Here is a 22,932-nt window from a genome sequence, read left to right as displayed (position 1 = left end):
CCTCTCGCTGACTCCCTCCCTCACCTGAATACTAAAATTTACCCTGGGGGTGGACATTTAATGTGTTAGCCACCTTCAAGTGCACCAGTGCTAATAAATCTCCACCTGTGTTCAGACGGCACCCCTTTCCCCACCTGAACTCTTTTTAATGTTTATTTATTTTTGAAAGAGAGAGAGAACACAAGCAGGGGAGGGGCAGAGGGAGAGGGAGACACAGAATCTGAAGCAGGCTCCAGGCTCCGAGCTGTTAGCCCAGAGCCCGACGCGGGGCTCGAACTCGCAAGCCGTGAGATCACGACCTGAGCTGAAGTCGGACGCTCAACCGACTGAGCCACCCGGGCGCCCCGAGACTAATGGGTACATATATTCTGAGCGGCAGGGAGAGGAGACCCAAGAACCAGCCGCACACAGCGCAGCACGTATAAGAGTCCTCGGCACCTGCAAACGGGAGCATCACACACACGAGCGGTTTCTGTCGCGCTGAGAACAAGCTTGAAAATCCAACAGAAACCTGAACAGAGCTGGGTTTTTTCCCGCAAGTTGGAACATTCGAATCAAACCCTAACCAAACCCTTGCTTGCCCACGGGTGTGGCGTCCCCTCGCACGCGGAAGGGACCCCACCTCGCTCGCACGCATGCACGCGGTTCCGGACGGCGGGAGTGAGCGGATCGGGGCGCCCGGCACGTCACCAGCGTCCCCCCAGGGCACTCTGCACAGGCGGCAGAGAGGCCGCGCACAGTCAGGCTGTCATCCGGGACCGCGGCTCTGCGGCTCCTCCCGGCGGGACTCCGGGCCGCCCTGCCCGCTGCTCCCCCGAGACCCCGGGAGGCGGACGTGCGTTTACGTGCAGCTGCTCTGGGAGCTGGCGACCCGTCCAGACAGAGATCTCACGGCGTGGAGAGGAGGGGTCTCCCCTCAGAGGTTCTACCAAGCGAACGGGAGCTCACGATTGTATCTGCGACATCGTTGCGAGACATGTCACTTTCTTAAGAAAGCACTGGGTCCCCTGTAAACGGCCGTGTATTTCTTTGTAGTAACATGTAGTCAGAATCGGTTCTCCAATCTGATTCAATCCCCGAGCAGCAGGATTAAAAATTAACTGTTTTAAAACCCCGATAAAAAAAAAAAAACTACAGTATTAAAACTCTACCAGAATGCTCCGGTGATAAAGGTATTTCTGTAGGGAAACATTAAAGCTTTTTGGAAGCTACCGACCCCTGACTCCTGCCCAGAACACAATCCACATTTCTGGGAAGTGTTCTGGTACTTACACCGGGACTAAATTATTGCAGGTTAAGCTTCCCTTGCCCCAGAGAACACTCTAGACCGAATTCGCCGAACAAATTCTGAGGAACATAATCACCCACTCCCGATTTTTTTTTTACCAACATGATTCATGTTTTATTAAAAATACAATTTTTTTCTTTTACCAAGTCAGGCTGAACATCCCAGGCCTCTATTAAGAAGTGAGAAAAATACACTTAAAATTTTTTCTGAAAAACTCGTCAGAAAGTCAGTAACCGTAAAGAACAAGGCGGTCAGGGGAAGGCCGACTAGAAGTCTAAGAATTCAGTAAAATGGGGCATCTCGGACCTGTGGGACCCTATCTGGCCCGCACGTCGCTATTTCTAACGGAAGTCCGTCCAGGTGCCCAGAAGGCCCTCACGCTGACCCCACACGCGGGCGCTCGGGCTCGGCCGGTGCCGGAAGGACGGACGGGAGGACGGACGGGTGAGGCCGGAGAGCGCCAGCAGGACGGTCTGGGAGAAGGGCCCCCGGGCCCAGAGCAGACTCACCACAGCCGCTGAAGCGTCTCTCGGGCGGTGTGGCCCCTGCCTAGAAACCGCACGGCCCGCTGCGCGAGGAACGACCGAAACCCCACGCATCCCGGTTTAGAATGAAGCACGACAGAAAGGCCAACTCGGCCTCCTTTAGGGCAAAACACCGTCTGGGGAAAGGTTACTTGCTTCCCATAATGAAACGGCTAAGGGCAACCTTTGGTGTCTTTTCCCTTCTCACGACACGGGGCAGGGAGGAGACCGTGGAGACCCTGCAAGTCCCCCCCCACCCCCGGGGATGAGGCTCATGAGGGGAGGTGAGCCCCGGGGCTGAGGCTAGCCCAACTGGCATTTCCCTCCTCAAGCTTCTACAGGAGTTACAGACAGACGACAGGACAGCTGGGGTCCCTCCCGGAAAGTCCTCTCAGTCACCGGGACCCCGGGGACTCTGGACTCAAGTCCGTCAGGAGAAAGCAGTCCGCCGGGCGTGACGGCTCATCGTGGGCCAGGTGGGGACCTGGGCACTCCCCTTCCACGCTCCCCAAACCCGAGCCTGTCAGCACCGCTCTGATCACCCCCACGTGGCGGACGAAGAATGAGGCCCGCGGTCACCCAGAGCCGCAGAGCAGCCACCGAACGCGGGGCCGAGGTTCCCACCGCGCGTCCACGGTTCCGTCTCAGCGCTTGGGACAAACACGCTTCGAGCTCCTGGCGGTGGGGTCGGCCGCCCCGTCCCCCGGTCCCGGTGGGTCGCGGCCGCGAGCGCCGCGGCTCAGTCTCGGGCGGCCCTCAGCTTCCTCCGGAAGTAGTCGGGGGCGGCCTCGTACAGCCAGTCCGCGTCCACCACGCACAGGCCCCGCATGTAGCACCTGTTGGTGTAGAGCAGCTCCGTGTACACGACGCAGGCCGGCCGGCAGTGGAAGAGGACGGACGAGGGGTGGATGGCCACCGGCTGGTGCGTGTCCGTGGTCGCGTAGGTGCCGTCGGGCTGCAGCTCGGCGGTGCTCATGAACAGACTGTGGGCCAGGCAGCGGCGGATGCTCTCCACGTCCCCGCGGGAGGACACCATGGGCATCGACATCTGTCTCGGGAGGAGGAAACAGAAAGACCGGCCCGCGGTCAGGCGCAGACGCGGCCCGCACGCCGGCCCGGCAGAGCGAGCACTGGCGGGCAAGGCCCCAACCTCTGCCACCTGGGACACCGCGGGGCCGGAGGAGAGCGGCCACCGGGAAGCACACGGGCCACCAGCGCTCAGACGGGCCGGGGGACCCCGCCCGCTGCGACCCGGGACCCGGGGGGAGGGGCCTGGCCCTCTCACCCCCAGCGCGTAGGGGCTTCCTCACTCGCCTTCCTTCCCTGGAGCAGGGCTCCGGCCCCGCCTCCTGCACTCAGCCTCCCGGCACCGAGATCCCTGCCCCTCCCCCCCTGCTCCCGAGGGGAAGTCCGGGCCTCCCTCAACCTGCACGCACCCCCCGGGAAGGTCACAGCGCCTTACACCCCAGGCCGCAGTCGACCAGACCGCGGGTGGACACCTGCCTGACCCTGCAGTGCCGGCTCCGGTGTTCCAGGCATGGGGGGATGGGGAGGGATCTTCTGGGACGGGAAGGGATGGGAAGGGCAGGAAATCTGTCCGCTCTGCTGCTCCCGTGAGCCAACACAGAAGGCAGGAAGCAGGGGGAAGAGGGGCGTGCAGACAGAGGCCAACTAGGGGACGAGCACCCGGAACGTTCCTGGCTCCTGGCAGCGTCCTCTGCTTCCCGCTTCCTTTCTGTCCCTCTGGGGCTCGACTATGTCCATAGGCTCCCACAGAAACCGTTCTATCCCCACTGTCCCTTTAAGATGGCTCGAGGGGTGGGTCGCCTGGGTGGCTCAATCGGTTGAGCATCTGACTTCGGCTCAGGTCGTGATCTCGCGGTCTGTGAGTTTGAGCCCCGCGTCGGGCTCTATGCTGACGGCTCGGAGCCTGGAGCCTGCTTCCGATTCTGTGTGTCCCCCTCTCTCTACCCCTCCCCTGCTCATGCTCTGTCTCTCTCTGTCTCAGAAATAAACAAACATTAAAAAAATATTTTCTTTAAAACAAAGATGGCTCGAGGGGTTTGTTTTTTGCAAACTGCTGATCCCCGCCTGACGAGACCTTCTTTCTCTCCTCTGTGGGGACACGGTCAGCTGTCACCACCTCCAGGGAGCCCCCGAGTCCTGCAGCTAGCTGTGGTCTCTCCTTCCAGGCGGCCCGCTCTGGCGCCCACCGGCTGTGATTCGGGGCAAATGCCTTCACTTCTTTAGGCTCTGGTTCACCATTTGTAAAACAGGAATAACACAGAACCTCATCAGGGCGAGATGAGGATTTCAAACGAGCAAATGCGTGAAAAAGACTTAGGTGCCTCAGTGAGCGCTTCACAGACCACAGTCACACCGCGCCCACAGCGCCAGATCTGCCCTCTGGATTGTTCCCTGAGAGGAGGAGTGTGAGGCCCATTTGCAAAGCCCAGGACCCCGACCGACGCCTGGCGCGGAGGCACCACCGGCCGCTGACGTGCCCTCAGTTCAGGACGAGGAGCAGGGCGTCGCCTCCACTGCCAGTGACGACAGGGAGAACCCGGGGAGCCACGGGACGGCCTGGCAGGACGACTGCTCAGGAACAAGAGGGCCCGGGAAACCACGTGAGATACGGAACACGGCAATCACGACAAGAAATCACCTAACTGCCAGCGATGGGCGATGGCACTAGATGCGGGCCTGGGCACGGGGGCGGGGGGGACAGTGGCCCCCTGGAAACGCGCAGACACGGCCTACACTGAGGGGCCGTCTCGGAAGAGGCAGGGACTTCCACCACGGAGTTCGTGACCGCTCGACCACGGGAGCGACCACGGGAGCGGCCGACGTAAACCACTCGCCTCTGCGGGAAGACGCGGCGTGTCCTACAGCCGTCGGTGTGCGCGTGAAAGGACTCGGAAGCCACACGGGCTCCGAGGGGGAACACAAGCTAAGAGAACACTTGGGGGGTGCGACCTCCCAGTGGCGAAATGCGTGGGACGCGGGGACGCGGTCACCACCACTGCTGTAAACCCGAAAATGACGGAACGCGTGCGCCAGCCGCGCTGAAAAACGACCTTGGGGGGCGATCTGGCGGGTGTCTCGCAACCTAGATTCCACCCGGAGGTTCATTCCGTGCATGAAGCACGGATATGTGTCTAGGAAGATGGTCACCGGCACTTGGGCGAGTGTCGCGCGGGGCCCGCTTCCCTACGATGCGGGGCGTACGACGGACGGCCACGAGGTCACCGGAAAGGGCGGTGAGACGGAGGTCCACAGGCACCAAGACACCCAGACACACGGCGTGTGCAAGGACACCCCGTGGGAAAAGTTGCAAAACGAAACTTGTACTCTGTTTCTTTAAACAAGAAAACTGTGTGTGTGCGCGTACGTGTACGTGTGCACACACAGTGAGGGAGACAAACGCACAAAAACATACGTGTGCAGGAAAAGACTGGAAGGACCTACGCCAGACTGCTAACCCTGGTCTGTCTTTGGAAGGGCAGGACGTGGGAGAAGTTGTTTCAGCCTGTCGGTGCCACTGTTTTCCGCGCTGTATCGACTTGTAACAAGCAAGTAATCCGAACAAAGTAACAAAGATATTCCCACCAAAAAAGTAAATCTCAGAATTGAAAAATAACTTTAAAGTTTATAAGAGCTGAGAGGCGCCTGGGTGCCTCAGTCTGTTAAGCGTCAGACTCAGTTTTGGCTCAGGTCACGATCTCATGGTTTGTGAGTTCGAGCCCTGCATCAGGGTCTGTGCTGACAGCGTGGAGCCTGCTTGACCTTCCCTCCCTCCCTGTCTCTCTACCCCTCCATTCAAAATAAATAAACAGAAAACCAAAACAACAACAACAAAAAACCAAAACAAAAAACAAGGCTGCAGAAAACAGACAGAAATGGTGATAGGTCAAACTGTGGGTAATATTTCCTTCCTTCCTTATTTTTACATTTCCCTACGATGAGGCTTTCTCTCATAACCATTAGCAACGAGCGATTTAAGACTTCCCGCCTGGAAACAGGGACAGGTTAGAGCCCCAGAGGCACCAGGAGGAGAGGTACCTTCAGGCAGATGTCCCTCAGCTGTGCTCGGACTTCGCCTGCCAGCATCACGTTCTTGCTGTTGACAAAATTCTCTTTGCACCAATCCTGAACAGGAGAGAGAGAGAGAGAGAGAGAGACGTCACAACCCTCACGCTTCTGCCGAGGGAAAAACGCGACAGGACCCGGAGAACAGCTGAATTCAGAAGGAGGACTTCGGTCAGCAAAAAGCAGTACAGGCAAATAGGAAAATAACTTTATACCAAAAAGCACGAACTGTAAGGGGAAACAGCAACACCTCAGAGTTCAACTAAAACTGTCCTCGTGTGGGGGCGCCTGGCTGGCTCAGTGGGTGCAGTGTGCCACTCTCCTTCATGGGGTCGTGAGCTTGAGCCCCACTTGAGCCCCACGCTGGGTGTAGAGATGATCGACAAAAACAAAACTTAGGAAAAAAGTCTCCTTACGTCAGGTCACCGTAAGAAAGCCAGACTGGGGTGTTCGAATCACTATAGCCAACGAAGGATCAATCACCTCCAGAACAGATTTAAAAAGCTTCTCCGTATCAATTGGAAAATGACCAAGAACCTGGCAGAAAAATCGGCAGAAAAGCCGACACACAGAAGAGTCAGTTCAAACGTCCAATCATCTTCTGCAAGGACGCCGTCCGCCGAGGAATCGCAGCGAAGGGACGCAGACGCGATTCCGTCTCCATCGACCAAGAGTCGGGACGGCGAAGCGGGGGCTCGCGTCCACGGCCGCGGGCGGATGACCAGGGAGGACGGGCCGCGGGGAGACACGGCACTCACGGGGTGGCACGTGGGGGCTCCGAAGCGAAAGCGCACGGTCGTGTGGGACACGGGCCGACGTCAGGACGGCAGTGACAAGACGGAAGGACGGGGCAGCGTTTTCTGTCCTTAAACATAAACTGAGGCAACCACAGCAAGACGTCTGCAGCTCCTAGACCTGAGAGGGGCTGTTCGGAAGGGACCGCGCCCCGACACGGACGGAGTCAGGGCGCGCACACGGGCACCACACGGGTCTCTCTGAGGGATGGAAGGACGGACCCGAGCGTCTCTGAAGGCGCGCATCACGCCGCCTCGCTCGTGGACAAGGCTCACGTTAGCGCTCGGGTTCGCTAGCAAGGGAAACGCAACAGGATTTCTGCTTTGACGGAAAAGGGCGAAAGGAAACAGCTCCGCGTCTGCTCTGCGGGGGCCCCTAGGAGGCAGCGCGCCCGCACCCGCGCCCGCACCGCCGAGCTCCCGGCCCTGGAGCTCCGCCAGGGGAGCGTCTGCGCTCCTGCATTGCTCTGAGTATCCGTTAGCGACATGTGACCTCACATATCAGGAGAGCCCCAGAGAGGCTGCCGCTGGGGTCTGGGAACCCACAAGAAAGTTCCACATAAACTAACGGCTGCTTCTTCACTTTACGCCCCTTCGGCTCAGGAAACGTTTCACAGGACGCGCTACTTTCAGATCTTGGAGAAGATCCAGAAGGGCGCTTCCGTCCTGTCGGAGGAACTGACACAGCCTACGAGCAAAAGCCGCCGTGAGGAAAGTCAGGGGCAGGTGGGGAAGACGCATTTGTGGCTGAGAAGCGCGGTCACCAAACGCGGGGAACTTGCCCCCTCGGAGCACCAGTTCAACAGGAGCAGGACGGAGGCCCGGCGACCCCCGTGCGCAGGCGCGTCGGCGCCCGGCTCCGTCCTCGCGGCTCCGCGGGAGATCCTGCCAGAGAGGAAGGGTCTCGTGCTCCGATCGAGGCGGGAGGGAGGCGGGTTCGGGGGAGACGCGAGACCGACCTTGTTCCCGCCGGCGTTTCTGAAGGCCCGGTAGACGTTGAGCAAGGTGACGTGGTCGCCCTCGCTGGACACGAACTTCCTGCGGACGGCCCGCACCTCATCCCGCCGGGAGGGAGGGTTGCACAGGACGCTGTCCACGGACAGCAGGGAGACGATGGTCAGCATCTCCTCCGTGCAGTGGAACTTGGGGGACAGGAGGATGGCCTGCACGTCGAAGGCACACACGGTGTGAGGCACGGTCTCCCCGGCATCCGAACACGGTTTTTGCGCGCGTGCACGCGCGCACACACACACACACACGCTCGCGCACTTCCCTTCTGAGGCCTCGCGGGGCACATGCTGCCCGAACCAGGCCTACCTATGTTCACGTCACTGCACGTTTTCGTAGAGCCCGTGACTGCCCTCCCGCGGATTCCCACGTTCCTGATGGGGGGGCCCGTGCTTATGCGGGTTTGAACGCGTGTTCAAACACAGAATGGGAGTCGCGTCACGCACGAAGTACGGTGTGCGGATCAAGCCAGGGGCACCGCGGTGGGCCCTCTGCCGTGCAGGGCCAGCGTGCAGCGTCGCGAAGGGGCACTGAGGCCGGTGGGGGCGACTCACTTTGGCAAACCTGGGCTCTAAGGGGAAAGCTGCCATCTTCCTTCCGAGCGGAGCCAGGGTGAGCTGCTCGTCCTTCCGCTCCAGGGCTCCCAGAAGCTCCAGCTGTGCCACGGCCGCCTGAACGTGGTCTGCAGACGGAGACGGAAGAAGGAGCGACACGTCGCAAAGGCCGAGACGCCGCGGCCGCTTCTGAGGGCGCCACGTCAAGCCGCAGCCTCGGTCACAGCCACCACTGTCCCCAGGGCTAGGCCGCTAACGACATCGCCGCCTTCTAAAGGAACGGCCTGTATTCGGTAAGATGTGTGTCACCTTTAAACCCAGCTACGTCACACGCACGGATCCTGCCCACAGGTACACTCGTATGTGGTACAGGGACTGGTCTCTCCAGAAGCAGAGACTCCCAGGAGCACCTGAGGGGCTCAGTGGGTTAAGCATCCGCCTTTGGCTCAGGTCATGATCTCGCGGTTCGTGAGTTCGAGCCCCGCGTCGGGCTCTGGGCTGACGGCTCAGAGCCTGGAGCCTGCTTTGGACTCTGTCTCTCTCTCTCTCTCTCTCTCTCTCTCTGCCCCTCCCCTGCGTGTGCTGTCTCTCAAAAATAAGTAAACGTTAAAAAACAAACAAAAAAAAAACAAAACCAAAGAAAAAGCAAGAAGGCGACGAAAGAAGAGAGGGAAGCTGGCTCTTGAAGAGAGCCAGCAGCCAAAGCCACCGTCTGCAAGAACTCCAGTGACCTCCCTCCCTCCAGGGGGACCGCCGACAGAGGCCAGGAACCCATCAAATTCTAGTCCAGAGCAAAGAACCTTTCCGGCCCTTCCGCCGGCCCTTCTGGCAGCCTTGGGAGCCGCTGCAGCTCCCGGGACCCCCCACCGTTGTGGGACCCCCGCGAGGACGGCTCCCGGGAGAATCTGTACCCTCGAGATCCGCGGGCGCCCCTCCGACAGCTGGTGCTGCCATGCGACCAAACGAAAGTAGACAGAGAGCCCCCCGGATGCTTCCTGGCGAGTCTAGCGTTTGTTGTAGGGCCACGCGGACGACCGCCTACCTGGAGAGGGCTTGGACATGAAGTCGAAGGTGAGCACGTCGGGGACTTTCATTGCCAGGAGCTGCAGCATCACGCCGGCCAGGTTACACCTGCGAGGAGGGAGACGCAGGTGGCCCCTGGGCTCCGGCCGGCTCCCCCGGCCGGGGGGGTGCGGGACGGCGGCAGGGCGGGAGCGCCGGGGGCCCACCTCTGGATCTCTGGCACGGTCATCTTGTCAAACTTCTCGAACTCGTCCTCCGTGTACAGCCGGTAACAGACGCCACTGTCCTCCCTGCCGGCCCGGCCCGTGCGCTGCCAGGCCTGGGTCTTTGACACGCGCTGCACGGCCAGCACCTCCAGGCCGCCGTCTGCGGGGAGAACGGCCGCGTCAGAGCCACGTTAAGCGCGCGAACCCACTGTTCCTGCGGCGCTCCTCAGGACGCCGCACCGGGGGTCCTCCCTGCCACGCGAGAGTCCGGAAAAGTCCCGGCTGCACTGGAGAGCGAACCCAGACTGCTCAGCCGTCGGCAGCGCGAGGCGTGTTGCTGAAATGGCAGACGGCCGCGTGCGTGCTACAGGGGCCGGGACCGCAGCCCCAGGCTCCGGCTGAGGCCACGGACTGAGGCTTTCCCGGGACCCGGGAAACGAGGGTGGCCGGTCACCCTCCCAATCAATGCCTGGGGACAGGATACGCCCGGTCCTTTGTGCAGTGCCCCCCCCCCCCCCCCCCCCCCCCCCGCCTGGCCCCAGCTCTGCTTTAAGAGGGAGGCGATGTGATGGTGTCACTCCCAGGAGCAGACGTGACGAACGTCCTAATTAAGGTGTGCCCTATGCCAGGCCTGGGGGATGGGTCCTTCCACACGCCACCCCTAAGAACACATGTGTGAAGGTCCGCGCCCTCGGATGCTTAGCAGCGTGTTTCGATCAGGCTTTTGGGAGCGATCGCTTCCGCTGCCTCTAATCCTCTGTGGACTGAAGCAAGGTCAAGAGCAGACGGGACCTGGACCTCAGGCCGGCTTGCACTGCACACGCTTGGGGATCAGCTAGTGCCTCCCCGGCCCAGGGAGGCTTCCTTCCTAGGAAGCCGGAGCCCAGACGTCCCTCCCAACAAAGGTCCTGCTGCGGGGTCAGGTCGTGCCCGGCCACTCCTCTCAACCTGGCAGGACCTGGGCTCCCGTCCTGCCCTGCCTTGCCCTCGCTGCTGCCGCAGGGCCCCTTCCTGGGGCACAGGCTCCCTCACGCCGTGCGCCCCGAACCCCCGTCGACGGTGGCGAGTCTCGGCACAAGGCGCTCACTGGGAGAAGCCGGGGGGGGGGGGGGGGGCGCTCACTGCAGGGAAGGGGCGCCCGCGGGCTAGCTTCTCACCGGGATTATACTTCTTTGCTTTAACCATGCCCGTGTCGACTACGTATTTTATTCCCGGAATGGTTATGGAGGTTTCGGCAATGTTGGTGGAAATGATCACTTTGCGACAGCCCTGAAAGGAAGGAGAAACCAGACAAGGCGTGTGACGCACACGGGATTCATAAGCTTTAGAGCATGCTCCTCACCATCAACCTCCACGGTCCAGCCACAATCAAGAACTGACAGCGTCATTGTCGACGAGTAACCACTACAGAAGGGGGAGGAAAAGCTCATCCCGAGGGGACGAGACGCAGCGGACCAGGCGGGGGTGGGCTGGACCCCTGGCCCCGGCGGGGACGTCCTGTGTGCTCCCCACCTCTGGGGGCTGCCACGTTTACGGCAGAATGGGAGCACCACCTACCCCGTCAGTTCTGCGGTGGGTGAGGCCGTGTGCGCGGGGCGCACGCGGGGTGTGGGTGGAGCGTATGCAGGGTGTACACAGGGCATACACAGGGCGTATGTGGGATCCACGCGGGGTGTGCGCAGGGCCCAACATGGCACCCGGTGCCCAATGTCGTGGGCGGACGAGGCCGGTCCGTGTCGGACTTAGGGGGTGCGGCCATTCACGTTCCGGCCCTGCCCCCGCCCGCACCCGAAAACGGTCTCCCTGCTCGTACGTCGGCGTGGGACCCGCCTGGGGCCCAGGACGGCGGCGCCCTCACCTTCGGGGCTCCCTGGAAGACGCGGAGCTGCTGGGCGTAGGGCAGGGAGGCGTACAGAGGCAGGACCAGCAGGGAGGGGCAGCCGTCCGGGAGGTGCCTGGCGATGTCTCGGCAGATCTTGCTCGTGGCTTCGATCTCCTCCTGGCCGGTGAGGAACACCAGGATGTCCTGAGAGGGGGGGGCCTCCTGCGGAAGGGGAAGCGTGGGATTACCAGGTGCCGACGAAAGCACAGCCCCGGGGAGCAGGAGCGGGGTCACTGATGAAGCTCCCGGGGTTATCTTGTTAACGTGGACAACATGTAAACGAGCCTCGACGTGGGGGTCTCCCCTGGGAGGGCGGCCCCACCAGTAATGCACGAAGCCAGGACGGCGGTGAGTGTGTTCAAAAGCCAGCTGAGGCAATACCGGAGGAAGGTCAGTAGACGGCAAGGTGACAGGACAGTACCACGAAGGGCACAAGCCGGCCAAGAAACCTGCAGAAGGCTCCCTCCTTCCCTGGAGCCGGCCAGACGGAAGCCACCTTGGGGAAACCGTGGCCGTGGGAACGGCCAGAAGCAGTCGCGCTGGAAGAGGAGCCCTCACCGAACGATGCCGCCAAAAGCACGGTCGCACAGCCAAACGATGCCGCACGCGGGCAAGTGCCTGAGACCCCGCACCTAACGGGCTGTCACCTCTGCAAGGTCAGGAGCGTCCAGGCGTTAACGACATACTCCTGCACACGATCCTTCCTGCAAGTCTGTTCAGGTATCTTAATCAGCAAGATGCTTACGTGACGAGATAGCTGAAAACGCTGAACTGTGCTAAATACACGCGCGCACGCGTGTCTGTATGTGAAAACGTGTGTACGTTTACGTGTATGTGCACGTGGCTTTTGCCCGGTACTAACAGGACAAATGTTCACAAGTACACACAACGGGACAAATCTCAGACAGTCAAAACCTCATCCGTGGGACTCATCAAAGCCACCATGGAGCCCGAACACATCTGCAGCCACCGCTCAGGACCCATCCTCACCGAGCTTGCTTTTAGGCAGGTGGACGGACGCCTTCCTTGATCTAAAGGACAGTGAAGCGGTAAGCCCAGAGCAACAAAGGCGGCAGGGGAGAAAAGGGATCAGAAGCTTCGACCTGTTCTGAAAGACGAAGGAGACGGGCCCGTCTCCCCGGAGAAGAAAGGCCCAGGACCCGGCAGCGAGGCAGAGGCGGGTCAGGGGAGGTGGAACCGAGGATGGCACAGTCGACCCCTGGGCCCTCCTCCGCCTACGAGGGAGGAGGCTGGGAAGACACGGGAGGCAAGAATGCGGTTCAGCCCAGAGGCGTGGCCGAAGGAAGAGTCCAGACAGATGCACAGAGCAAGAGGCGGGGAGGGAGGTGTCTAAATCCTCACCTACCGCGGCAGGGAACTCAAAACACGGCAGGAGCAGCATCGGCGGGTAACACTGCAAATACTAACGTGAATCCAGAGGAAGCAGTCAGGGGACCCAAGAACGTAACCCGAGAGACGGGATCAGGAACACGGCAGTAAAATCAGCTGCCGGTTTCACGGTCCTTACACAGCTGGCTGCTGACTTTTTAAACTTTAAACTACACACTCACCACTTAGATTGGAATAAAAATTAGTCTTAAAAAATTTGCCTCTGGTTTTCTCAGAAAGTTACGAGTTTTATAAGATAAACAAAAAAACGAGAGAATTTAATCACTCAAACTTCTGAGTAGGTCTTTAATAAGATGAGAAGAAATTTTGACATGTCTCTCTAATTCGGTTTTTCTAGAAGAAAAAAAAAAGCCAAAAACTCCAAATGGCAACCCGTTTTTGGGTCGATACCAACTTTTTTAACAACGACGTGGCCAACAGCAGAGAATGTAGCGTCTCACTGACTTCCTCCCGCTACACGTCATGCCCTTCTTACTGGGACTTTCGATCAGTCTGCTCTGACGGGATGTTTCCTGGCTCGGCTGAGGCGTCATGCCGGCAGAGCTGAGTCATTCTTTTTGGAGAAAATAAGGACTGCCATAAAAAAGAACAAGAGGCCGGACAGGCCCCTCGTCTCAACGGCACAGCTCGTGGGCTGTCCCGGGCGGTAGCTTTCCTCGTCCCGGTGGCACGGGGAGCCAGACCTCCGCGGGGCCCGCCCGCACCTGCCCGTACCTGGTGGATCTGGAAGACGGAGACGAGCGCGGCGTGCAGGTAGTCCTGCTGAGGCTGTTTGGTGTAAAACACCTGGATGGGATGCTGCCGACCCTCCAGGTAGAGGACGGGGGCCCCGCCGAAATACTGCGAGAACAGATCCACGTCCATCGTGGCGGACATCACGATCACCTGCGTCCGGGACGGAAGAGGACGGTGGGGAGGCCACACCGGCCGGCCTTTCTGTGCCCTCCCCGTGACAGTGAGCCTCCCCGCATTGGCGAGCAGAGCGCGGGCCCCTCTGGCGAGCGCACCACACCTACTTTGAGAGGCAGCCTCCCCAGCTCCTTCCTCCGCTTCTGCGCGGCCTTCACGACCCCGAAGAGCACGTCCGTGTGGACGGTCCGCTCGTGGGCTTCGTCCAAAATGACACAGCTGTACTTCCGGAGCAAGGAGTCTGAAATCGCTTCTCGCAGAAGCATGCCGTCCGTCAGGAACTTGATCCTGGTGTCCTCGGAGCTGATGTCGTCAAAGCGCACGGAATAGCCAACCTGCGTGGGGGATGGTCCCACCGTCACTCGGTGAGCACCCGCGTAACCGGCGCTGAGCAGGCACTTGTGTCCTCACCGGGGACGAGGCCAACGCCGACCCTCCCCTGCTCCCTTGGGCACAGACAGACAGTGGACAGGGCACAGACACACAGAGGACAGGTCCCTTTAGCTGCGATTAGGATACACGTTACAAGGAACCTAAAATGAGGCTACTTCCCCAGGTACTTGATAATTTTGAGTGACGCTCCGTACGGCTGGGAGAAGACTGGAAGGTTGTCAAGTGCGTGCATGCACAAGCACACACAGAGCTGACCTACACACGGTTCTGGGGCTCACTCTCAATACCCGTATATACGCTGTATGTACGTATAGACACATATACGGACGAGACAGTTAACGGAGTTACTGAAGCCTGAAACATGCTCAAGGAAACAGCTATCCGACTTGCCAACAGATTCTGAAAGCGGAGTGCATGGCACTGACAGCCTGTCGGCCCTGTGGCGTATGAGGGGCTGGAGAAAGACTCGGGGACAGGCCTAAGGACTGTGGCAAGAGCGGGCCTCCCTGCACGGGAGTCTTGTCCGGAAAGCACAGCGCGGGGGAGCGGGCGGCTGTCGTTAAAGAAGGAGGTGACGTACCAGCTTCCCGAGTTCAGTTCTCTTCTCGTCCGAGACTCGAGACGCAAGAGAGATGGCGGCCACCCGGCGAGGCTGGGTCACCGCGATGACGCCCTGGCGGCCGACGCCCCCCTCGTAGAGGTACTGTGGGAGCTGAGTTGTCTTCCCAGAGCCCGTCTCCCCTGAGAGAGGAAACAAGTCTCGTTTACGTGCAAACTGAAACAAATTCCACCAAAGTCGGGAGAAAAAGATAAAATACTGGAAGTTGAGAGAGCTGAGAAAGCCACAGGACATCGGGCACTCGTGTGAGCTGCTGGTAGAGTGTTAGGTGGGACTGCTTCTCGGAAGGCCGGATTAGGTTCGAAACATCTTTAAGAGGTGCGCACCCTAGACCCACAATTCCACCCGCAAGAATTGATTCTGAGGAAATAATTAAAGATACGTGTAAAGGTATGGTTTCAGAGAGGTTTCATTCAGCTTCGCTCATGATGGCAAATAACGGGAAACAGTATGTATGTTCAACTGCAATGAACTACAACTGTTATGTAAAAAAGAATAAACGAGGGGCGCCTGGGTGGCTCAGTCGGTTAAGTATCCGACTTTGGCTCAAGTCATGACCTCGCAGTTTGTGAGTTTGAGTCCCGCGTCGGGCTCTGCGCTCACAGCTCGGAGCCTGGAGCCTGCTTCAGTTCTGTGTCTCCCTCTCCCAAAAGTAAACATTAAAAAACCAAAAAGTTTGGGGCGCCTGGGTGGCGCAGTCGGTTAAGCGTCCGACTTCAGCCAGGTCACGATCTCGCGGTCCGTGAGTTCGAGCCCCGCGTCAGGCTCTGGGCTGATGGTTCAGAGCCTGGAGCCTGTTTCTGATTCTGTGTCTCCCTCTCTCTCTGCCCCTCCCCCGTTCATGCTCTGTCTCTCTCTGTCCCAAAAATAAATAAACGTTGAAAAAAAAAAAAAAAAAAAACAAAACAAAAAACCAAAAAGTTTGAAGAAAGATCATAAACGAGATGGACCACTGGAAGCCACACGCACTCCTACACAGCAGCCAGCAGCCACTGTCCTTTCTTTCAGACCCCTGGCCCACACCATTAGGCAACACCTGCCGTGGCCACGTCTCCCTTGCAAACTCCACAGGATGAGTCAGACCCGCACGCTCCCTCCCTGGGGCTGCCCCGGCGGCCTCCTCCGCACCGCCTCCCAGCACTGACCACCTTACACTGTGCAGAAGTGTCTACAAGTTTCCATCCTCCATGCCAGAAGCTCCCGGAGGGCAGAGAAGGTCCCCCACCTGCCTCTGCCCCGGATCTGAGCATCCTACATGCAGCAAGCGCACCTTATTTCCTGTCCGCGTGGGTTCCTTGGTCCCTAAGTAGAACCAAGAACTCAGGAAACCTGGGCATCCCTCCCTCCCTGGCCACCGCGTCTTCTACCTTAGCGCCCAAAATCCAATTATCCTCGCAGACTAAGAATTTGATTTTTCTGCCGCACTCCTTCTGCTGAACCCACCAGGCAAAACCCCAAAAGTGGACCAACGTCTCCCTGTCCATCTTTTCTGCTCCTACACCAGGCGACTGAGCATTACTAAGGTAAAAGCACCCATCTGTGCAGACCGAGACATCTGTGAGCTGGCAGTGGGGCCGAGGCACGGCCGTCGATCCCTGTTCTTGTTTCTGCGGCCTCGCTCTGTCCCCATCCTCCCCCAGGGCCTGCCTCACGCCCCGTGGCTCCCAAGCTCAGCAGAGCTCCTGCACCTGTTCCACACGACAAGCCAAGTCCCCCTCCCCTACACACTCTTCCCCAGCCACACCCATGGTCACCCCCTCTCTCCAGCCCCCGGCCTGCTGGATACCCTTCCTCCTATTCCAGGCCAGCCGGGCATCTAGTCCTTGTGTCCAAGTGCCCCCGCTTTGGCAGCCCCCCCCTCCCCCCCAGCCTCTGCTCTATTAGTGCCCACTTTCCATCTTCAGCCTCCCTCTCCACTGAGCGCTTCCTCTCGAATCCCTCAGCTCCCTTCCCTTTCTCCAACAGGAGCCTGCTCTCACTGCCTTTCCTCCCTCACCCCTGCTCAGCCCAGTGACAAATGAACTCCCGCCCGCCACAGCTCTGCTGAAGGAGCGCTCGATGGGATCTGCGTGGTTGCTCCCTGTGTCATGGGCCCTCGCTGGGGCATCTGTTCCTCTGGCTACGCTCCCCGAGATCTTCCTCCCTCTGAAGCTCATCCTCTCGGTGCCTCCTGAGTCTCCCCTGCAGGCGGCTCCCAGGCAACAGGCTCCCCCCCACCTCCAGGCTCCGAAGGCCCTCCCTCGGGGCCGCCTCCCACACCTGCTCGGACCCACACTCTTGCAAGCCCCAAAGTCCCCCGCGCGGCTCTCCGCAGGGCACCTCGGTCGCTGCCCCCCGGGCTGTGGGCGCCTCCAGAGCGGGGCTTGGGCTTCCCCCCCGGGGCCGTTCCGGGGCTGGCTCTGAGACACACGCCAGGGCACCTCGGGCCGGCCGGAGAACGAGGCGCGGCCACTCACCGATGAGGACGGCGCTGTCCAGGTTTCGGAGCTGGGCCAGCAGCTGCCCCCGCGCCTGGAAGATCGGCAGGCTCCGGCGCTGCCGCTCCACCGCCTCGGGGTAGGGGCTGGCCGCGGGCTGGGCCAGGACCGGCTGCTGCTGCCTCCGGCCGCCTCCGCCGCCGCCGCCGCCCGCGGTCAGCAGCATCACCACGCGCCCCCCGGGAGGCCCGCACTCCGGCCGGAACCTCTTGGCCGGCGGGAAGCCCGCCTCCTCCGGCATGTCGGGCGCGCGCCGTGACTGGAGGCCGAGGCCCCGGCAGGCGCCGGCCAGCGCGCACCGCCCCTTCCTGCCGGGGCTGCCGGCGACCACTGATGACCTCACGGACGCCACCGGCCTTCCGGGCGGGCCCGCGACCCCCAGCATGCACTGGGCGCCTGGGACGGCGTGCTCGCGACGGCGGGCAGAACCGGGCCCGTGGTACGACCGCGAAAGCGGCCCGGAGCGACAACAGCGAGGGGCGGTGCGTAAGGTTCCGCTCGAACTTCTCCCCACCCCCGGATTAAAGACGACGATCTTCTGGACACTTTCGGTGTCCAGATGAGACTGTGTCCTTCCAGTGAACGCGCGTTTCCCCTTCTCTGCCTGCAGCAATCCCCGCTCTGCTTACTTTCGTAAAATCTGAGAGCAGAACGCAAACATTTGCATGATTTAGTCCTCTCCAGGTGTTACGTGGATGGTGGCCCCGGGAAGAAACCGAGCCCCTGAAATTCCTTAAAGTCGCCCAGATGTGGCCCACCTCGCGTTACAGAAGACAAGGGCGTTAAAGCACATGCTCTATGATGGTCGAATATCCTCAGAAGACTGTCCCAGCGGCCCCGGTCCTCTCCTGTCCGAGATGCAGGCCCTGAATCTGCCTGCTGCCCTGCTGGTCCTCGGCTGTCCCGGCCGGACTCCCAAGGTCTCTGGGGGCCGCCTGGCCCCATCCCACACACGCCAGTAAAGGCGGGGAAAAGGGGATACAACCGGCCCCTCCTTTGCGTCCTAACCCCAAAGCTCTGGGATGCTAACCCGCCACCAGAAAGAGGCAGGCAGCTGAGGGCAGGGAATGGGATTTCCAGGGAATTCATCATAAATCTTCCACCCGCCCCCATGAGGGGCCTCAGGCATCTTCTCAAGTCCAGCTCCAGGACACTCGTCCTATCTGTAAACGTGTGAAAAATTCTCCAGGTAAGAGACCATTTTTCTCCAGCTACCCATGGTGCAGGGATCAAGGGTGAGTGAAAATGTGCATGCTGAATTAATAGCAGGTGTCTGTTTAGAATAAATTGGCAGAATTTCACTTCCTGCCCCTGAATATGAACTTGCACGGCAATCCGTGCAAAGGGATTAATAAAAGGGAAATAACTTGCTCAGGCTGCTGTAACAGAAAATAGCACAGACTGAGGGGCTTGTAAACATCAGAACATTACTGCTCATAGTTCTGGAGGCTTGGAAAGCACCCTTATGGTTGCCTTCTGGTGAGGGCCCTCTTCCTGGTCCGTTGATGTGTCCTCACCCGGTGGGAGCCATTAGGGGTCTCTCTGGAGCTGTTGGTAAGGTGTTAATCTCATCATGAGGGCCCCTTCCTTATGACTTAAGTACCTCCCAAGGGTTCCACCTCCTAATATCACATAGAGGATTAGGATTTCAACATAAGAATTGGGGGGGGGGCAGGGCACAAACATTCACATCGTAGCAGTAACTAAATGTTAATTCTCAAATTACGAACCCTGGGTATGTAACAGACAGACGTCAGTCCTTTTTTCCAGGGTGCTTTCCCCAGACTAACCTAATGGAGGAGACATGTTCCTAATGATTTCAAGAGTCTGGGTACGGGGGCGCCCAGATGGCTCAGTCAGTTGAGCATCTGAGCATCGGACTCTTGGTTTTGGCTCAGGGCATGATCTCACGGTTCGTGAGTTCGAGCCCCACGTCAGGCTCTGTGCTGACGGTGTGGAGCCTGCTTGGGATTCTGTGTCTCCCTCTCTGTCTGCCCCTCCCCTGCTCTCTGTATCTCTCTCTCTCAAAATAAATAAACAAACATTAAAGAAAAAAAAAAAAGAGCCCAAGTAGGTAATAGGAATGAATGAAATAACTTCTTGATAGAGCACATGGCCTGTCTTAGAAGCTGCCGTGCAGACCTGGCATTGCCAGATCTCCCTATGTTTTTCAAGAAAAGCCCAAAATGGAGATTTTCATGTGACATTTGTCCGTGTGAAGTGTTGGCTCAAGTTTTCAAAATGGTGCAGGCAGGCGGAGTAAACCGCACGTGGAGGTAACGCATTCATAGGCTCCAGCCTGGTGGCCCAGCTATTCTGCAGCGTCACAGCTAAGAGCTGAAAACTAAAATCCTACATAGGCACGACCCACACCTCCCGCCCCCATCGGAGTCTGAAATCTGCTGTCCCTCCCAAGGAAGTCTCGTGGTTACGTGGTTTGCATATGCAGATGATCACAAGATGATAACCATTCAGAATGTCCGGGCTCTTCTCCCAGGAAGTGAATCGTCTCATCTGGGATGATCTGTGGACTGGCTGCTCCTGTCGTGATCATACCAGCTGGTGGTCAGTGTGGTTGGCTGGCCTGCCCGACCACCAGACCTCTGCCCTTAATCATGGTCAGTTCTCCGTCCCACTGAGACAACCCTGAGCCTCGGCCACTAGTCCAAGTTTGCACGTACATACATTGATCCCTCTGTTATTAAAAATACCAGATGATAGTTTGCTGATCGAGAAACAGAGCACGTATTCAGCACCCACGCACCAAGCCCTGTGCTAGATACCGTGGGAGAGACAAAACTTTAAGACACGGACCCTGCCCTTAAGGAGCTTACGTTCTCGTGAGGGAGACGATGCGTATACGTGTAGCAGCTCCAACAGCATGGGACGATATATACTTTGGCGTAAGAGTATGTTGTATTCACTCGAGGGATTCAAAGAAAGACCATGGAGTAGGCCCTGGGGTCAAGATTTCTTGAGAAGCCGGGAACAGGACCAGGCCTCGAAGAGACTTAGGTTCCCAATAGGTAGAAATGGGGGCAGGGTTCAGAGGGAGACAGACACTGTGTTTTTGAACGTTTATTTATTTTTGGGACAGAGAGAGACAGAGCATGAACGGGGGAGGGGCAGAGAGAGAGGGAGACACAGAATCGGAAACAGGCTCCAGGCTCTGAGCCATCAGCCCAGAGCCCGACGCGGGGCTCGAACTCACGGACCGCGAGATCGTGACCTGGCTGAAGTCGGACGCTTAACCGACTGCGCCACCCAGGCGCCCCGACACTGTGTTTTTGATACGGGGGTTAAGAAGTCACCATGAATTTCTGAGCAGAGAAGGGGCTTGTGCATATTAAAGTTCAACAACTTTAAAGCAAACTCATAAAATGCGCCAGTAGCTCAGGGGATGTCCCATAGCACCGAGATCCCTGGCGGGATCGTGACCGGCGACAGGGATGGCACTCACCTGTCAAATGCAGGCTGTCAGGGAGACACGACAATTCCAGGGAGCCCCTTACCCAGCGGCTCAGTTATTTCCTAATTTCCACAGACTCCAGACAGAGCGAGGGCTTTGCTGCCAGGATCTGGGACTTGGGTGCTCTCTGCTTAGAGACCACACCAAAGGATGAAAGATATTAGGATCCAGGCAGGTACGGAAAAGAACATGTGTGGAAGAGAGAAGTGAAAGAAATCCATTGTGCAGAAAACACCCCAAAACGCATAGAAAATGTTTCTCTTGGTCAGGTGCAACTTACACATCCATTTGTTTTAAATGAATGTCTACTGTATTTCTACGACAACAAACTGACTTATTAGTGCTTTTCAGCGTCACTGGTAGAACCCAGGAGTCCCTTCAATTATATGTGTCGGGTAAATTGGGCACAAAATTCCATATACTGCATATCGATTCCCACTTTCGGTTGACATGCGTTACAAAAAGCAGGGTGGTCTGTAAGAATCAAGACGGAGAGGAAAGCTGGAGAAGTGAGACTTTTCCTTGTGCCCAGGCAAGCGGGGGTCAGGTGACAATGTCGGTGACTGGCGTCACCACTGCCCAGGACACGTCGGAGGTGCACACACCGGCATCCTGGGAATTCTCATCCCATAACACCACGGAAACGAAAATCCCGCGGCAGACCGCGGTTAGGCCACAGACTCAAAATCTGTTTCCTGTTTTACCGTCGCTGATACGTACAGACATTCCCTACTAAGATGAACAGTGAATAGATCCTAGGATCATAGTTTTACCAGAACAGCTCCGGGAACGGGATAACTCAAAGTTAGCTAGCGGAAAACAAAACTAGAGACGTCTATTTTGAGACCCGAGATAAGGAATTTCTAAGACCCTAATTAAATTTGAGCTTTCTTAAACAAAGACGTGACAAAATGTAAGAATCCTATAAGGATTGTACATTCTAAGACTAGCATTTCCAGATTTTGTTTTTTTTTTAAATTCTTTTAATTAAAAAAAATTTTTTTAATGTTTATTTATTTTTGAGAGAGAGAGAGAGAAGAGAGAGACAGAGCGAGAGTGGGGGAGGGACAAAGAGAGGGGAAAACACAGACTCTGAAGCAGGCTCCAGGCTCTGAGCCGCCAGCACAGAGCCCGACACGGGGCTTGAACTCACGAACTGTGAGATCATGACCTGAGCCAAAGTCAGACACTTAACTGCCTGAGCCACCCAGGTGCCCCTCAAGATTTTTTTAATCACTTAGGGAAAAAAGCAGTCCCGTTAACCCACATTCCATAAAATTGCAACAACCATAAAGTTATGCACACCATGTAGAACATGTGTATTAAATCCCATCACTTCTTCCTGTTCTGTTTAGAGATATTACTATCTACTTCACCATGTGAAAATCCCCACCCAGGGTGTCGATTACGTTTTTTCTTTTTTTTCCTTTTTTAAACATTTATTTATTTTTGAGAGACAGAGCGTGAGTGGGGTAGGGGCAGAGAGAGGGGAAAACACAGAATCCGAAGCAGGCCCAGATTCTGATCTGTCAGCACAGAGCCCGGTGCAGGGCTTGAACTCACGAACCGCAAGACCACGACCTGGGCCGAAGCCGGACGCTAAGCCAACTGGGCCACCCACACGCCCCCTACATGCTATGTATTCAAAGTATGTGCAATGATCTCTTTTCTAGGGGTGTCCATTTCATTCCTCTGGGCTCTCAACAGCTTAGACCGTGTGAGCGCAAACCCGCTGGGACCCAGGGAGATGAATGTTCTGGACAGTTTTGATGCCATCACAGGCATTAAGTCTCTGCTCCTCTGGACCCTGTCTGATTTCTACCTGATTGTGACGGTCAACCAGATACATGGCTCCGAAAAGCTTCTCAGCTTTTCCTGAAACAGAACGACAGAGTTAACCAGCTGGAGACCCGTAGACCCCTGCCTGACGGGCACCTGTTCATCTGCCTCCACAGTCAACATTCCAGGCCTCAGAGGGCTCTTCCTGTTGTTTTCCAAAAGGGCGGCCGTGACAGGTCCTGGCCCGGCTGTTTCTTGGTGGAGAGACTCAAGCGGAGAAAATACGACGCCACACGAGCCCGCAGCCGGCCCTCCTGCCACCAAATTCCCGCTGCTACGAGAACCCCGACCCCACCCTCTCTTTTCTCAGCTCATCTGACCCCTTGCAGTTTTGCAAAACCCAGACGGAGGACGAACTGTCTGCACAGAACCAGAGCTTCCCGCTGGAGCCACGTCGAGGACCACGGACGCCGGCCACAGCGCGTCCGCCACACGCGTCCCACGTTGA

The 22,932-nt window shown here is 58.0% G+C and overlaps 1 protein-coding gene across 2 annotated transcripts; it reads right to left on the bottom strand.

Annotated features, from left to right (window-relative positions):
• Nucleotides 1–1,374: 1,374 nt before the first annotated feature.
• On the bottom strand, nucleotides 1,375–18,038 carry DHX33 (DEAH-box helicase 33). Of its 2 annotated transcripts, XM_045487330.1 has the most exons (13): nucleotides 17,156–17,503; nucleotides 14,661–14,821; nucleotides 13,795–14,022; nucleotides 13,493–13,663; nucleotides 11,345–11,530; nucleotides 10,644–10,755; nucleotides 9,487–9,646; nucleotides 9,300–9,388; nucleotides 8,258–8,385; nucleotides 7,655–7,858; nucleotides 7,437–7,580; nucleotides 5,875–5,961; nucleotides 1,375–2,860 (listed from the first exon to the last, which is right to left on the bottom strand). In XM_045487330.1, exons 1-13 carry the CDS (start codon nucleotides 17,415–17,417, stop codon nucleotides 2,552–2,554), a joined length of 2,241 nt encoding a protein of 746 aa, XP_045343286.1. In that variant the 5' UTR covers nucleotides 17,418–17,503; the 3' UTR covers nucleotides 1,375–2,551. The 2 variants fall into 2 exon arrangements, with proteins under 2 accessions (XP_045343286.1, XP_045343287.1); XM_045487331.1 differs by lacking the exon at nucleotides 7,437–7,580 and having other exon boundaries at nucleotides 17,156–18,038.
• Between the last annotated feature and the right edge of the window lie 4,894 nt (nucleotides 18,039–22,932).

Source organism: Leopardus geoffroyi, chromosome E1 (assembly GCF_018350155.1).
Source record: "Leopardus geoffroyi isolate Oge1 chromosome E1, O.geoffroyi_Oge1_pat1.0, whole genome shotgun sequence".
Lineage (NCBI taxonomy): Eukaryota > Metazoa > Chordata > Mammalia > Carnivora > Felidae > Leopardus > Leopardus geoffroyi.
This window is presented reverse-complemented; position numbering and strand designations above follow the sequence as displayed.